Source organism: Lissotriton helveticus, chromosome 6, assembly GCF_964261635.1.
Source record: "Lissotriton helveticus chromosome 6, aLisHel1.1, whole genome shotgun sequence".
Classification (NCBI taxonomy): domain Eukaryota; kingdom Metazoa; phylum Chordata; class Amphibia; order Caudata; family Salamandridae; genus Lissotriton; species Lissotriton helveticus.
The window spans coordinates 5,013,502-5,029,114 of record NC_136067.1 but is presented as its reverse complement, the minus strand read 5'-3'; the positions used below and the strand labels follow the sequence as shown (position 1 = coordinate 5,029,114).

General features: G+C 47.7%; 1 protein-coding gene across 2 annotated transcripts in view; it reads right to left on the bottom strand.

The window, feature by feature from the left end:
• Positions 1-1,421: 1,421 nt before the first annotated feature.
• The window catches only part of PPP2R5D (protein phosphatase 2 regulatory subunit B'delta), a 242,482-nt gene continuing 228,290 nt past the window's right edge, over positions 1,422-15,613 (bottom strand). The window contains exons 15-16 of one of the 2 annotated variants that reach the window (XM_078647239.1): positions 14,044-14,160; positions 1,422-5,645 (exon numbers count right to left, since the gene is read on the bottom strand). In XM_078647239.1, coding sequence (XP_078503365.1) covers positions 5,508-5,645; positions 14,044-14,160 — 255 coding nt within the window. In that variant the 3' untranslated portion in view covers positions 1,422-5,507. The remainder of the gene's footprint in view (positions 5,646-14,043; positions 14,161-15,613) is intronic. The other variant, XM_078647238.1, reaches the window with a different exon arrangement.

Below are 15,613 nucleotides of genomic sequence, written 5' to 3'. Positions count from 1 at the left end.
GGACTACGTCGAGTTTCTCGTAGTCGTCGTCCTTCGAACCGCGTCGGTATGGAGTGAAGTCGCGTTCGGTAACGATACCGTCGATTTGGAAAGGAATACGCGCCGGTTATAACCTTCTTTGTTGAAGTCGGTCCGGAGCGCTTCGATCCTCATCCGAACCCGATGGCGGAAAAAAACAATCTAAGGATGGAGCCGATGCCCATGCGCACTAACACCGAGAGGAGGAGTCACCTATGACGACAAAGACTTCTCCAGAAGAAAAACAAAGTGCAATCATCCGAGCCCAACACCAGATGGCGATCTATTCATAAATGTACCATCTGCAGCCCATATGCCTCGAACACAAAGTTATTACCATTTTATGTTTTTGCTTCTCGCACTGCGAGAAAGCAGTGGGGCGACACTCCCCAGCCATAGTAGAGGAGCCGCCACTGCCCTCATGACCAGCCGTCACGACTTGGCAACGCCCTTTATGCCGGCATATCCACCAGCTCCTCAGAAGACTCCAGACCATACAGAACTCCGCAGCCAGATTCAACCTGAACCTCCCCAAACGAAACCACATCACCCCCCACCCGAGAGACCTCCCCTGGCTCCCCATCCAGAAGAGATGCCAGCTCAAGATCGACTCCTCTTCACTCGCCCGAGCACACACTTCCTGCAGCAGTCACAGCCGCAGCAGTGGCCACTCCTTCTACATCGCTGCCAAGAGTTGGAACGCCCTTACCCTTTAGCGCCATGCAGCACCCCCACTGTCTTCGACGGAGACAAAGCGCCCAGATAACTCTATGGTTGATATTGTTACACTTTACAAATGCTGATTGACATTAAGTTGGACAGCAAATATCCATACAGCTCAGTAACACTTCCAGATCTTGAGCTGGAAAGATTAAATTGTGTCCCACTCCAACGTTCCCTACCAGCCAACATACAAGTTCATGAGTGTACAAACTATGAGCTGTAGATGCACTTTTTTTCTTCATTCTGTTGACTGAACTGAAATGTACTCCTGCAACGCTGAATCTGGAATAAATGTTTGTAGTCCGATATTTCAGACAAACAGTTCCAGTGATCAGACGAGGCTTCCTGTGTACAGGGTCCTGCTGGACGAGGGATCAAAATTCAAACACAGAACTGTTGCATGGGAGACTCTGCAACTTGGAACCACAAACATAAGACTCCGGGCCTGATTCAGATCTTGGCGGACGGGTTACTCGGTCACAACGGTGACGGATATCCTGTCTGCTGAAATATAAAACCCATAATAAACCATGGGATTTATATTTCAGAGGGTGGGATACCCGTCACTATTGAGACGGAGTAACCTGTGCGTCTAGATCAAAATCGGGCCCTGAATCCTCTATCCAACACGACAACTGACGAACACAAGTGTCAAGTATATCACTCCAAAAAAAAAACCCTGAGTTTTCAAGAGACTTTTTATTTTATTCTGTACATACATGAACATCTGTACAAAATCTGACCTGTCATACTATGTAACGCTACCTAAAAATAAAGTAAAACATATGTACAGACAGGACCTGGAAGCAGCGTAGTGTTAGTCAGGTCGGGAATGCTATTTCATTGGTCTGCTAATATTTCCCTTGTCGTGACGATGCTATGAGACGGGGGACAGCCCGAGGAGCTACCAGAGTCCCAGCTCCCGTCTTCTCACAGCAGAGAGGACACGAGCGGATCCAACCTTGCACTGGATGCAATACTGACAGCAAATGGACGGGAACGTGAGCACTTGATCCAGGCAGGTAAAGAGACGGCTCGTCGTCCAGGGCTCGTCCCCAAAATAGCAGCGTCAGACATCAAATCCTTTAGCTTGTTAATAAAGTGCAATTCTGAAGTCTTTTTTTTTGTCACATCACAGAATGAAGTACATCGGAGAAGCAACACTTAAAAATGTTTATCCGGGCTTTGGGATAAAAGGAAACTCCAGCTTTCAGAAAGGATAGTGGTTATGAGGTATGAAAACAGGATTCTTGGGCAAGGGGATGAGGCTGGTTAGGAACCGGCAGAATGATAGAAGCTCCAGTGACTCTGAGAACACAACGAAGAGTGGCACGGACAGATACAAGGTGCGCCCTCATCCAGGAAAACATTTTTCACGTGAACAAACAGGTGAGCCTTAAAGACATGGCTTTTAACTGACGTATAGATGATGACCTTTGTGGCTCACTAGGTGTGTATGGAGAAGTTTTTAAATTTGTGAGATGAATTTGTGATCCCGGGTTAGGTGAAGGATTTGGTGCAGGAACAAGATCCTCTTCTGAAGAGAACGAGGTGCATTTCCAACCCATAAACAACCAACGGGTGAGTCTGGTAGGAAAACCGGTGAGAAACAGGAGGGGATGGTGTATGTAAGTAAGCCATAGTGGACATTAATTTTTAGAAAAGCCTGCCTGCGAGAATGGTGCATGTTTGGTAAGAACCAACAAGCTTTCGCTGCTTAGTCAGGAGGATTGTGCAACAGAAATTGAGGAGGTAGGTCTTGCAGAAAAAAGAATGGAATGAAAACACAAAATACCGGGCTTTGCTGTGAACTAATGAGGTTTGTGGGAGAGGGACAAGCAACACAATTTGGAACGTGGTGGGTGGCACCTGTAAGGTGAAGTGCAAGAGTTTACGATTGGGCCTTATGGAGTTCTACAAATAAAATTGAAGATACGGGAGTAGGGAGCTTGCTCAGCTGTGCAGACAAATAGTTTTCATCCTAGGCTCTAGAGGGAACAGACAAGGCTAAGCCGGGGAGGGGTAACTTGTTGGGACGGCAGGGTAGATACCATGGTGTTTAACATCTACTTGCCCACTACACATCTGGACTGAAGTGACTTCTGTCACTGAGCAGATTTAGCTGAAGACTGCACTTCATGTGAAGACGTATCTCAGTTTAGTCGTTGTGCCTTGGTGGCTAGAGGAGCTAGCTCCACTCCACCTTCGGTTTTGTAAAGCATGAATGATACAACACCTTCACTGAGAGTCCTCCTCCATGTCCAACCCTCACACGTGCATCCAGCATCCTAGAAGAAGAACCACCTTCCTTTTGTAGACTTCACAAGCACCATCTCCACTCATACCCTCGTACATTTTTAGTGCCCAGTGTCTATCATACATTACTAAAGGCAAGTCCCAAAAGTGCCTAATTTCATCTTTAGAATAAGTTGAATCTTTGGATGTTTTTGAGTAAAACTACTTTCGTGCGTATGATTATGTTAAAACCGTGTTTTCAGTGCTTGGTACTAAAACGTACCCATCAGATTGTGACAACGCCCACATTACATTACTGGAGGAGGGGACGTCTGTGAAACCAAGGGGACGTCCTCTGTGACTGACTTACTACTTCTAATTCCTGGCACCAACTGAGAGGATAGAATTTAACTGATAATTTGAAGGTTTTCATTTGACTGGAGAGACTTCTGATAATTCACCTACTCATCAGACTTTCAAGAACGCAAGAACCATGGCAGCAGCACATCGGGCGACCAGAGAGAGTAAAGGTTTGGCAGCCGGAGCTGGTGCCAAAAACTCTATTTAATGGTGTCATCATTTAGATGCACCAGAAGGCACCTACCTGTAAAATCTTCTAAAGGACCCACCTCACCTGGCCAATCTCATTTGAGTTTTCGTCTTACCAACATTCAGAGACTACCATGAAAGCATTCAGCTGAACGAGTAGATATTGTGAAGGAAAGCGTCATTATTCTGCCCGTGAGGGGTAATTATGCCCCTTTCCATAATACCGTGCCACTCTTGCAAAGGTTTCTGCCGATGCTGTCCCACACACCCAAGATGGGCTTTAACAGTGCAGCCGTAACCCGCTGTGCTGCCAAAGCGTCATTTTATCCAGCCTTTCTGTTCATACACTGTCTTTAAAACTGACTATCACAGTTTACCCACATTTCTTCACTATTAGTTTTGTCTTTGTAATAAACGACGTGTCATGATTACAGTTTTCCACTATTTTCTTTTTTTGCCACTTCTGTGGGCACACGGAACTTTATAAACAGGTGTTTAATGTTGAGATGAACATTTTTCTCATCAACAATCGGAGGCACCCCAAAAATTGCTCCTCGTATGGGCAGTCACAAATCTCATTTAGTGAGTTTCCAACAGGGTTAAAGTATTCAAAGGTATTTTACATTTGCCTGGGGAGCTTGGGGAACGGGTAAGATATATAGAACATGTTTAGGACATGCGGATATTTACATACAATAGATCGAGAGACCTCCGCCCAGAGTTGGTTTTATGCAGAGTATATTGCACGTCTGCTGTTCCTGGGCCTACTCAGGCCTGGACTGAGCCTCATTACTTCTACCTACTGTTCTCTGAATTAATTTTCCAGCTCGGTGATCGGTGCTACAGTAGAACCGTGGGATGCTGAATGTCTGACAGCACAGGTGCCAGCACTCTCCAACAGGATCACGGTCGACTAGTGTTTAAACCCAGCCCATCCCTCATCCCATCAGTCTGAATGGTGCGAAAAAGGCATCAGGCAATGAAGGAGGAAGATGTGGGAATCCACAAATATAATATGAACATCCAGCTATCCGAGCCAACAGCGTATGTGCACGACAGGGGAACCCCACAGCGCCTAGACGCCCATGGGCAAGTGTGCGCTTTATAAATACTCAAATCAAACCAAACGACAGGACACTGAGCACAGAACAAAAGGTTCAGCCCACACTGCACTCCCAGTAGAGTCATTCAGCAACCAACGGAGCAAACGCATCCCTGGAGAGCATGAATCACTGTTGTGTGCTTGATACACTCAGTACCAGCATCACTGGAAAACTCTCCTCCTTCACAAGATCTTTATCTCGGGACACAAGAGTGGGCTGCTACCAGACAAGCAGAGGAGTGTAGAAAAGCAGCTCCTACCTGGAGCAGGCATGTCACTGCGGACACGGGTGCTGGGGGAAAGGGAGGAGGGGCGATATACACATTGATCCTGCAAAGTACCAAAGTCATCAGTGACTGGAGGAGAGGAGGAAAGAGCAGGGCAAGCATAGAACAGAGGCTGGTTAGGCACTCAGCGGAGAGGGACGGAGAGAGGTCAGATTTGGCAGAGGATGGGAGGTGCTGCCCCATACTTCTACTTACAAGTGCATGTCTTGAGGTTCCACAAGGGAGGGACGAGTAGATCTTCCATTCCCAATACAGGGATCCAGGATTCCTACGATCAACCTATCCCGGTGTCAATATGAGCATGGCAAGAATGCAGACAAACTACGTAAGACAGGACACAAAGCAAGAGTAAACAAAAATAGAAGATGGACACTGACAGAGAAGCCCACTAGCAAGAGCAGACAAACGAAAGCCAATGAGGACAGCAAGAAGGCAAGAGAGAGGATGGCAGAGGAAAGAAGAAGCTCGTCACAATCACTGGCCGGGAGGTCACTTCCTAGTTTGACGGAAGGAGTGCACTGTGTCTGGATCCGCTTTGTCGATTTTGATAGGGGAATGGGGACTGCACTGCCCCTGGCTGTCTCGAAGGCACGTCAGAGCGTCTCCTGGCTAGCAGTGAGGAATTCTTCTGCTCTCTTATGAGATTCCAAAGCTTTGATCGTGTAGACATCCTGCGGCAGCTCAGACTTCCTGCGCATCAATACCTTCTCCTTCTTAATATCCTTCAGCATCTGAAAGGCAAAGAGAGAATCAGTGAGCGAGACCAGAGAACTAAGAAAACAACCGACCAAGGCCACATCCTTCCCAAATAAAAACAGCATAACCTGAGCTCAGAAAATTGAAAGAATATGCTGGGGATAGCGGTCATCTGGTAGTCAAATAAAAAAATGTTGAGTACAGATCTCGGGGTTTTTAAAAAAAACAAGGGGCAGATCCTGCTAACGACTGAGGGATAATTTACATGGGCTACGGCGTTTGGTTCAATCTCTTGGGTAGCTATGCTGCTAGACAAGGAGGGAGAAATACCAGTTCGAAGCGTGAACGTCTTTTAAGACGCGATCCATTTTGTCTAATATTATGCAGTGTTAGAAATGGCGATTTCCGGTTGGCTGAGGCTTGCGCCAAAGCCAGGCAGAAACCACCACTCTAGTCAGGGCAGGGGAGTTACACGCCAAAGATAACCCCTGCTCACCCCCTACGTAACGTGACGCGAGCAGTAAGGCTAATCCCGGAGGCAATGTAGGTTAAGTATTTGCGCGCGCACCCACCAGCAACAACACCCAAGGCCCACCACAAAGGAAACTCCACACAAGGTTATATACAAAAATAGCCTTTGTATTATAATAAACACATTAGATAATAAACACGCAACGGCTGGGCCCTGGGGCCAGCTCACAGGGCCCTCCAGGCAGGGAGGCAGTCCCAGTGGCGGTCCTCCTGGCGCCCAGCAGCAGCAGCAGCAGCAGGCCCCCCTCAAATTAGGATCAGCAAGAACAACTTCATGGGGTCACAGTCCCTCTTTTATACACATTAATCTTTTGTCTGTTAGTGCAGGGTTAGGGAGAAACCAGATGCAACTGGATTTGGAGCACTCTGTTGTGCTCAGCCCCTCTTCTCATTCACTGGCCAGGCTAGGGTCATCAGTCGCACCACAGGGGGCGGAGCCAGCATTGTGGGGGGAAAGCCCAGCCCTATTCAGGTCCCAGGTGCACTCCTCCCTGGCCATCAACATGCAGATCTCCCCATTCACCACCGGGGCAGACCCATCCTGACTCCTGGAGCCAAGCACACCAGCTAGCTCCAGCCAATCACAAGCCAGCACCTTCACTGCACAGACAGGCCAACTTCTAGAAGTGGCACTTCCACACTAGACACATTAACGCCGCACACATCATCGCGCAGCATTCAATCTCACGAGTTCGCACATACCAAACTAGAGCTTGCACTCTCCACGCATCAGGAACTAACATGGTCACATACATTCCCCATGCATTCCTATGGGTGGGCAGGCCAACCTCACCACACGCACGCACTTTACCCTGGGACACAGTGGTAAAGAGCGCAGAAGCCAAAAATAACTAGCACCAAGTCACAATTAAAAGCAAAAAGTTCAGGGGTGAACCTGCCAGAAGGGCCAAGTCCAACACGCAGTCCATACCTATTACACTGCACTTTGTTTAAAAGAGGTTGTGAACTGTTACTAAGATTATCATTAAGTGCCATATTTAGAGGCCACATTGATTACAGTCTTAGGCAGCTCGTTAAGTGCATCAAAGAACTCTGGGACTTGTGGTCTTGATTTAGTTCATTTGTGCCCCATACGATGCTTTGTAAAAGGAAGATTCAAGAAGTGGAAAGTATCGCTCTCGTGAACTGTAGTCATTTGGCGACCCTGCTACTTCTGAACCTCTAACTTACACGCTCTCTTTTTCTAGTGTCGCGGGCAGGTAAGAGTCCAGGCCAGACTATTAATACAAAATACTGGTGTAAAAACACAAGAAACAAACAAAATACAAAAACTCAAAGCTTGCATCAGAGGATTATATTTGACTAAGTGCCGAAATCACACTGTAGGATGGCCTCTAAAGGTGAAAATGTAAACGCCCTTGTTTTACCCGGTGTACATCAAAGATTTACAAAAGTGATATTAAAGATGAACAGTGACAGCGACTGTTAGCTGTGGACAACGTGCCCAGTGCTGGACTCTAGTTACAATGCATATAGGAAGCCTGTCTTGAGGACAACTCCGTCCCTGCAAATCGATCCAAGCGCGGCAGTAACTTGGCACCAGTTGTACAACAGCTTTAACTGCAGAATTCTCATTGAATAATTCTTTCACTGCTTGATTGCAGCAGGAGGGCGGCTAAACATGGGGGGAAGGGGAAGAATACATTTACTTGCCTGTAACCGTGAATCTTGTGCCTAGGACTTGCCAACAACAGAACTTATTAGGACCACTTCTTTACTCCCGGGGTCGCTCACAGTTTCTGATACTGTCCAATCTCACCCCATTACTTTTAGGGAGTCTCACGAGTGTGAGGACGGGCAGGAAGACGCTATACTCTACAGGGAGCAGTGTCTGGCACTTGCACTGTGTGTGGGCGCTTAGGGTGTAGATACGAAGTACGACCGATGGCTCTTGTGCTGGACATAGGCACACTTGCCAACAAACCCCATTCAGGTAGGAGACTTCGATTTTTTTAATGCCAAAAATTGCTTCATTTGACCCATCTCCTGTCTGAAATTGCCTTTGCGGCAATGTATATCAACAGGAAAAGTTGTGCCCCATTTTTTCTTCAAACACTTTCCTCTTTCGTGTTCCAAAATGTTGACATTTATGTATAGGGCTCCTTCGTCTCAGGGTATCTCTACTTCATCGTTCTCGATTATCAACAGGTGGTGCAGACGGGTCTGAGGTCAATGATCTGTGTTCTGCATTATCTGAATGAGAGAGTGATTGTGTAATAGACAAATTGGGCAACAAACATGTGAGGGGAACGGAAGACCTCCTCTGGAGAACCATAGCCCTTGACAAACCTAGCACTGATACTGTTGTTTCGACTACCAAGTCTCTTGGTTTCCAAGAGTATTCTGGTGAGTTAAGGTGGCCCGGAGGTCCTCGGTGGTGAAGCAGGAGTCCAGCACGGGTCTCGCTGATAGGGCTATGTCTGACAAGACGCTTGTTGAAGCGGGATCGAAAGATAGTCACCAAAAAGGCTCTAGCTGGAGGTCTCATCGACAGTGCGGTCTATATGAACGTTCACAACGTGGTCACAGTCGTTAATGCAAAGGATATCTCGAGGCCTGCTGTTGGAAACTATTCAAGCGACTTAAGCTTTATGTCAGAGGCTGACAATACACAACTGCCACTTAAAGGGCAGCGCACTGGACGTATGGAAGTATCCTGGACCTTCACCCCTCAATCCTCCACATTACACTCCTCCACAAGCTTCCATTTTGTAAGAATGCTTTTTTAAGTTTTAGGGGGACACTTCAAATTAAATTCCACTGTAAAGAATTCCCCCCCTCCTTAGCTTAGAAAGACTGTCGTAAAAGGCTTACACTGAAGTATTCTTTGAGGCCCATGTACTGGATGGAGCCGCGTTCTTCAGAATGTATTTACCCGAGACTAATAAGGCACGTGGCTGAAGAGGGACTCGAGTCTTCAGTGGATCGTTGTCACAGTGAAGATTCAACACTGCTCCGCTCTTTCAAGGCCGAGCACGAAGCTCCAGCTGATGCTAGAACAGCCTTTAAGCTCTGAGGATCAACAAACAAAACCAAAACCTGCTTCCCAAGCAGCAGGAGCTGGCTGCAGAGCAACACTGTTTTCCCTAAGCATTTATTTGTATACAAATGCTTTCAAGTTGGAAATATGAGATAGAAGAGCATTGGACTTCAGGGATTCCTTCATACCTGACACGCAATCGAACATTGAAGGTTTGTGGCTTCTAGTTGGGGTATAGTTCTGAGCACAGCCACCCCAGTGGATAAATGCTGCTTCAGAAGCTTGCATTTCAATACTGCTACCCTTAAATATAAACCAGCAATTTCAAGTCTGACAACAGGAAAGGATTTCAAGCTTAAAAATATAGGAGATCCTAAGCCGGTTAGTAACAAGTTACTTATAACGCATGGTCCTCTATCATCAATCGTAGAGTCAAACACTTTAATTCATACTATGGTGATGGTAACTTTCTAGCAAGTGTCTGAACTTTTGGTTTAGTAACTCATCTCAACACAATTTCATGTTTTGTTTGTGGCCAGTGAGATGGCAAATGTAGTCCAAAGGAGGTCATACGTGTAAATCTTCATGCCGTAGGGCCTGTAAGCTTTGAGGAGAGATTTCTTTTTGGCTGGCATATCAGTTGTGGTTTGAAGCCCTCTCCTGCTCCAACCACCCCCCCTTCCCAAACAAAACAAATGAGGAAAAATAGGTTTATCACCTTCCTAGAAAGTCTGAGTAACAAAAGATCAAAAGCAAAACATTACACAAATGGTTTTCCAAGCCAAAATAGAATTTCACAGAGGAGACACGGAGGATTCCCTACTTCCAATAAATGTGCGGCAGAAAAATCTGATTACTAACGGATGAGGAGTTTGGCGTCTTTCTACCTTGTTGGCCGGAGCCTGAGTCGTAAACACTGATTAATAGAGGACTCACAGCCGGCCGAAGGTGAAAAACTCAAGTATGCGAATGCATGAAAGGTCTAGTGCTGGAGAACCTGGGTTAAAAGTCAGCATCAAGTCCCAATACACAGAGTCTGAATGTGGAGGAGGGGCTAGCGGTGTGCGGTCCATTGTGATGGTGTCTACAAATTGGCTCCCTTGAGCTTTGAGCCGACGGGCTCCTGGACGACGCACCTGCGTGCCGGTTCGGGCATCGAGGCCTTCGACGGTTGCTTGGCGGCCTTCTCTTCCACCCCTAACTATTTTCTCTACTGATGAGGGAAGTTATCCTGAAACCCGAGCCATGTCTCGGGCGATATCCAAAAACCCAGGACATGTATCGGGTCTAGAGATCATCAGTTCAACAAGTACCTACTTGCACCCACTGGGGTGAACCACTCAAGAACTCCATGTACCAGAGTCCCTAGGGGCGATCCGGAGGAGGGGCTCGCGGTGTGCGGTCCATTGCGATTGTGTCTACAAGTCAGCATCAAGTCCCAATACACAGAGTCTGAATGTGGGCACAAGTATTACAGGGTGTTAGACCTGGCACCTTGGCGTGAGTCTCCCTTCCACTTTTTGCTGATGTGCCTCAGATGTTTTTATGGTGTTCGCTGCTCAGGGCACTGCGCCACGGCCAATCGTGCGGCAGTGCAAGTGCTCCCAATGTAAACTGTACCTATGATTGATTTCCATGATTGGCTCATTGGATTTACTGTCAGTCCCCAGTAAAGTGCACCAGGAGTGCCAAGGCTTGTAAATGCCAATACTGCTAGTGGGCCTGCAGCGCTGGTTGCGCCACCCACAGAAGCAGCCTTTTAAAATGTGTCTAAGGTCTGCCATTGCAGAACCTGCGTGCAGTCTGGTACTGTCATGCTGGCTGGGCAAGTGCACACACTTGCCTGCCTCTAAACCTTCCCTTTACTGCATGTGAGTCATCCCTATGGTAGACCCTAGGGCAGGGTGCATTGTAAGTGTAAGGTAGGACATGCTCTGGTGAGTGTGGCATGTCCTAATAGTGAATTACAGCCATTTTCGTTCTTCACTATTGAAGGGCTACCTGTTCTCTTTAGGCCAGATGGGCTGCTGGAATTATTACACTCTATAATCCCAGCAGGCTCAGGGAACATGGTAGAAAGTTAAGTTTAGTATGCCTGAACTCAGAATAATAAAATACTTCTTTTAGTAAAGTTTATTTTAATATTCTGTGTTTGCAAATACTACTTTCAGAAAGTTAGTATTTGCTTGCCTAGTCATTTCAGCCCACCTCTGCTCTTATGTGTATCTGCTGTCTGGTTTCTGTGAGTGACAGGGCTGGGGATGACAGGTGGTGAATGCAAGGATTACACCTTAGTGGGAGGTGGGAGTGCCCCTGGACTCTTCATCAGGCTGTGCTCTGCCACCACAATGCTGGCTCCGCCCCCTGGGGAGCGACTAAAGACTCTGCCCGACACCTGGCCCAGGAAGAGGGAAGACTGTCAACAAGGTGCTCCTGGCTGTACTTGTCATCACAATGCTGGCTCCACCTCCTGCGGAGCGTCTGATGTCCCTGCCCCACACCCTGAAAGGAAAAGACAGAGTCTACACAACAAAGTGCTCCAGAGCTGAAAGAGACTATGCAAAGGCCCCCCTGGCCTGAAAAGACAAAAGAAACTGACTATAAATGTAGGAGCCCTGCTCCTAAGAAATCAGATCCAGTTTTACCACAACGAACCTCTGCCTGACTAGAAGGACTAAGAAGAAGCTGAAGGACTGACCTGCAGTGGCGCCTTGCTGAGGAAGGAGAGGAAAAGACCAAGAAGGACTTAGCTGATTTGTGCTCTAAACTATCTCCAAGGGCTTGATTGAGCTTGCCCCCTGAACTGAACCCCAGGACTAGTGGGTTCATTGTGCCTTCCTTTGCCCAAGCCGTGTGCTTCCTTCCCGCCGGAGCTGTGCCCTGTGCATCCTCGCCCCCTCCTAGGGCCGTGACACTCAGGAGCCTGGCCGCCCCTGCCCGCTGAGAGCCCCGCTCGTGCCGAGTCGCTCTCTCCCCATCGGGCCGGGCCGCCTGCTCCCCTGTCACCTCGCCCGCTATTTGGAGCGCGTCGTGTGCCCCCGAGCCCCTCCCGCCGGAATCTCGCCTGGAACGCGATCCTACGCCTCAGACAGCCGCCCGTACTTGGACAAGTATCCCGCTTTTGCCCTCCAAGCACCTTAGACCGGCCGCGCCGCACTCAGAAGGGACCCCCCGTACAGTCCGTACTAAAAGTCCTGTGCCGCGCCTCCCCGGTGGACAGCACCAAGCCCCCAAAGATCCGAAGGTACGCTTCGCCCGCCCGCCCGCACGTACTAGCATGAAAGGTCTCGTGCTGGAGAACCTGGGTTACAAGTCAGCATCAAGTCCCAATACACAGAGTCTGAATGTGGGCACAAGTATTACAGGGCCCAATCCAAGTCTAATTAGAGATTTATCAAGAGTGTATGTTGTGGTAAAACAATCATGGCAGAGTAAACTTGCTTCAAGAATCAGTCCTTGGCGAGGATGAACTGGGAAAACAGAGTTAGTTTGTACTGGAAAAGCTGGCAAGGGGTTTCACTCTGATAAATTACTCAAACTCACCTAAACAACATTCCTTAATGCATACATGGAAAGAACTGTGTGGACGATTTATGGTATTCTTGAAAGAATAAAGGCAGAGGACAGATCGTACACAACTCTAGAAGATGATGGTCATTAAACACCACAGTGGGAGGAAAGTGCTAATTTCACTGACAAAAAAGTGAGGAAATGGTGGCTGTTCTTGGGGAAGCGGTGTGGGTACACCAAGCTAGAGCCCCAGCCATTAAAATAATAGCATTGATACCACCCATCACCGAAGAACAGAGGACACTTCATGCCAGCAGCTGCCGCATAATATCCCCGAGGACACACTGCCTGTGCCAGGCACTACTCATGAAGAAAGAGCCCTGGCAACACCAAGCATACAACAGGAAGTTCACTGCACACGACCCGATGCCCTGCTACAGGCCCCTCCGCACTACTGGACCCCTGATGGCGTAACCGCCTAATGGCGCTTCATGCGCCCGATACACCGGGACAGAAAAAGTGAAATGACACTGCATGCTGCCACAGTGACAAAAGTCAGATACCAGTCACGGCGCATCAGTGAGGCAGTACGCAGGTCCTGATGAACTGAAAGAACACGGTTAGTAGAGGCACGGTGACAGTATGTGCAGTAAGAAACCTTGACATATTTTAAAGCAACAAGGGAACCCAAAGAAGTCGACCAGGGACCTTGGGAGTTAATTCTTTTAAACAACAGTGGTCCCCGGAGAAGGGAAATATGCAAACATCGAACATAGACATGCAGTTGTTACTATATTAAGTGGACATGTCCAGCCGGACAGAGGTCTGATATTTACTTGTTAGGAAATGAAAAAAATCACAAAACAATACATAAAATGGGACACAAGCCTATTGGTTAAGTAGGGCACAGGCTTGTGTCCCACTTTACGTATTGTTTTGTGATTTTTTTCCATTTCCTAACAAGTAAATATCAGACCTCTGTCCGGCTGGACATGTCCACTTAATATAGTAACGACTGAGTCTATATTCATTGTTTGCATATTTCCCTTCTCCGGGGACCACTGTTGTTTAAAAGTAAGAAACCTTGAAGCACAATGTCACACAGTGTGGAATGTGCCATGCGAGTCTTTGGAAGCCGTGATACAATACCAAGCTGTTACTTCAAGGGACAGCGAGAGGCCACAGTGAAAGAACAGGGTTGCTCCTTTCCATACCAAGTCAGCAAGGATAAAAAATCTTTTTTTTTTAATTCAAGGCACAGGCTTGTACTAAGACGATGGGAGGCGAGGATTCCCTGGGAAGCTGTACTGGGAGTATGCAGCGAGAGGGCGACAGGTGAAGTGCAATGGATGTGGCAAGCAGGAGGAGAGAGAGGGAGAGCCTTTGCTGACCTGCACCGCCTCCGTCTCCATCGTCTTCTTCAGTAATTGGATGTCCTCTGCAGTGGGAGTGTCTGTCTCCATGGCGTAGAAGAGAGTCAGCGGTGGGGGTGCATGATACCTGGGGTACTACAAGAGGCAAACCCAGAGAGGAAGGTTAGCTTGCAAGTCTCGCACAGCACGGGCGCAGAGGCAGCTGCACTTTCTATGCTTCGCATGTATGCGACTTCATGGAATACCATTACTGAGAAACCATTTCATCGAAACCGTTTAATGAAACTCTGCAGAAGGAATGACTTTTACCGTTTCACAGAAACCAATTCATAGTGCCTCCTTTTGTTCGAAATCGGCTTTTGCACGCTTATTTTGTAAGGTGCAAATGCAATGGTTGCCGGACTTACTTTCAGAAACACTTTATTTCAGTGTTTTTCTTCAGGGGAGACTATTATAGATATCTTTTATAATGTCAATTACTTTGGATGCTTTTAATTCCCGGACCCCTCACAATGCCTAAACACTACGCATCCCGGCCTCCTAAACACCCCTCATCACGCCTTAACTCCACCCATTCTGAACACTGAAACCTCTGAGCACGCTTAAACTCCACCCATTCCAGACACCTACAAATCCCTTCTATGCCTGAGCTTCACCCATCCTGACCCTTAAAAACCCTCATCACATCTAAACATTGCCCGTCCCTTGCACCCAAGTTTAATCTAATTTTTATTTTCCCCTAAAATGACATATCCTTTAAAATATTTCCTTTAATTTTCAATGTAATTGTATTTCTTTAAAATTGCTTTTCCATGATTTGGTTTCCTCCAACGTGGTTTCTCAGTTTTCGCTTTCCATCAATTCACATACATCAAACTCCCACGCTCCAGGTACCGAGCTCAACTGCAGACACTCAACCTCGCACCAACTGCCTTGAGAGTTGGAAACTTGTAGGTCTGCAGACAGCAATCTGGAATGGGAGCGCCCCAACCCCACCCCCTCTTTCCAAACCAAAGAAAGCTCCAACTTCTGGGTCACTGTGCTAAGTACCGCTAATTCTTGCATAGAATATTAACAGTTGACATTTTATATTGTCTCTGAAGAACATTCGATCTAGTGAACAAGTTACTTACCTTCGTTAACGATGTATCTGGTCGAGACATAGTCTAGCCGCAGATACCTTAACTTAGAACATCCCCAGGCGTCAGACTGGATCCGGAAAACTTTCCACAGCAGCACCTCTGCGCCAGTGGGGCGGCGTCGCACAGCTCCGCCCCGACGTCATCCACGGACGGGACGTCAGCGGAGCCATATATGCCCCTCCCGGCGCGTTGACGTCAGTTTTCGTCTGAGAAACTTTTCCACGCCACAACACGCAAGCCGTATTAAAGGCGCGGATGCCAGCACTGGCAGAGGCGAAAAGTTGGCGACCACATGCGTATAACCACCTTGACTCCCTGGTGGGAGGCAACAGAGGCAGTGCGGAGCAAGACTAAGTCAAAGGCTGCCTGAACATCTAGGCCCTGAGCCCTAGGGTGAAGGGACAGAGAACGGATCATTTGGGGCAGATCGGTGTCGACGAGCTATA